At 35.0% G+C, this 927-nt stretch overlaps 1 protein-coding gene across 3 annotated transcripts in view; it reads left to right on the top strand.

The window, feature by feature from the left end:
- The window catches only part of LOC116674059 (uncharacterized protein C7orf57 homolog), a 10,958-nt gene that overhangs the window by 6,212 nt on the left and 3,819 nt on the right, over positions 1–927 (top strand). For all 3 annotated transcript variants that reach the window (XM_032506590.1, XM_032506589.1, XM_032506591.1), the window contains exon 7: positions 703–803. In XM_032506590.1, coding sequence (XP_032362481.1) covers positions 703–803 — 101 coding nt within the window. The remainder of the gene's footprint in view (positions 1–702; positions 804–927) is intronic.

Below are 927 nucleotides of genomic sequence, written 5' to 3'. Positions count from 1 at the left end.
GGTTTAATTAGAAAAACATGTTTTAAGGTAATAAAGAAGCATGGTTTACTTCATAGGCTGTGTATTTGTTTTACTATGTTACTGTTTACAGAGGTAGAACAAGTACTCAGTATTGCAGTAAAAGAGTTCTAGAGTTACAAATTACTTGTCAGTTATATCTTCTTTCAGTAATAGTACAAAAGTATAATCAAAATATACTTAAAGTACCAAAAGTAAAAGTGCTCATTATGCACTGTAATATATCTTATTTCATTGGATTATATTATAATCAAATAAATTGTATAAATATGAAATAATGTTTTATTTAATTCAATTGGCCTACTGTGCATAATTATTTTCTAGGGTTTAAAAGTTAAACAGATCTTAAATCTTCCCCACAGACTTCTGTCGGAATGGGTACGAAGTTGGCATTGACTTTAATTGGAAATGGTATTAAAAAAGATTTAAAAAATCCTAGAATTTAAGGACCCAGCTCCAGGTACCACGCTGGCTGTAAAATGCGTTGTGTAAGTCTTAAATTTAGTCTTTATGGTTTTAAAATGTTTAAAAAGGTCTTAAATTTGACTAATTAAAACCTGCAAGAACCCTGGAATCCCAGTTATTTCTGAGACAAGTAATTGTACAGAAAAATGTTGAATTGTTACATCTCTTAAACGATGATGATGATGGTGATGGTGGTGGTGTGTCGTGTCGCCTCTCCAGGTGTTATGAGAAGAAGGCTCCACCGGTCAGCATGTCCAAGCTGCTGAGTCACGGCTACGTCGAGGACAAGAAGAAGTCTCCTAATGACGACGATGCCTCAAGTACGACATTGCTTCTTTTCATTTTCAGGTTTATGAACACTGGGCAACCGTTTCATCTTGTTGTTGATATAAAGGCCCCGACACATCAAGGTGCATGTTGAGTTGTCGTCGCCCTAGTTTGTGA

This window comes from Etheostoma spectabile, chromosome 24 (assembly GCF_008692095.1).
Source record: "Etheostoma spectabile isolate EspeVRDwgs_2016 chromosome 24, UIUC_Espe_1.0, whole genome shotgun sequence".
Taxonomy (NCBI): Eukaryota; Metazoa; Chordata; class Actinopteri; order Perciformes; family Percidae; genus Etheostoma; species Etheostoma spectabile.
This window is presented reverse-complemented; position numbering and strand designations above follow the sequence as displayed.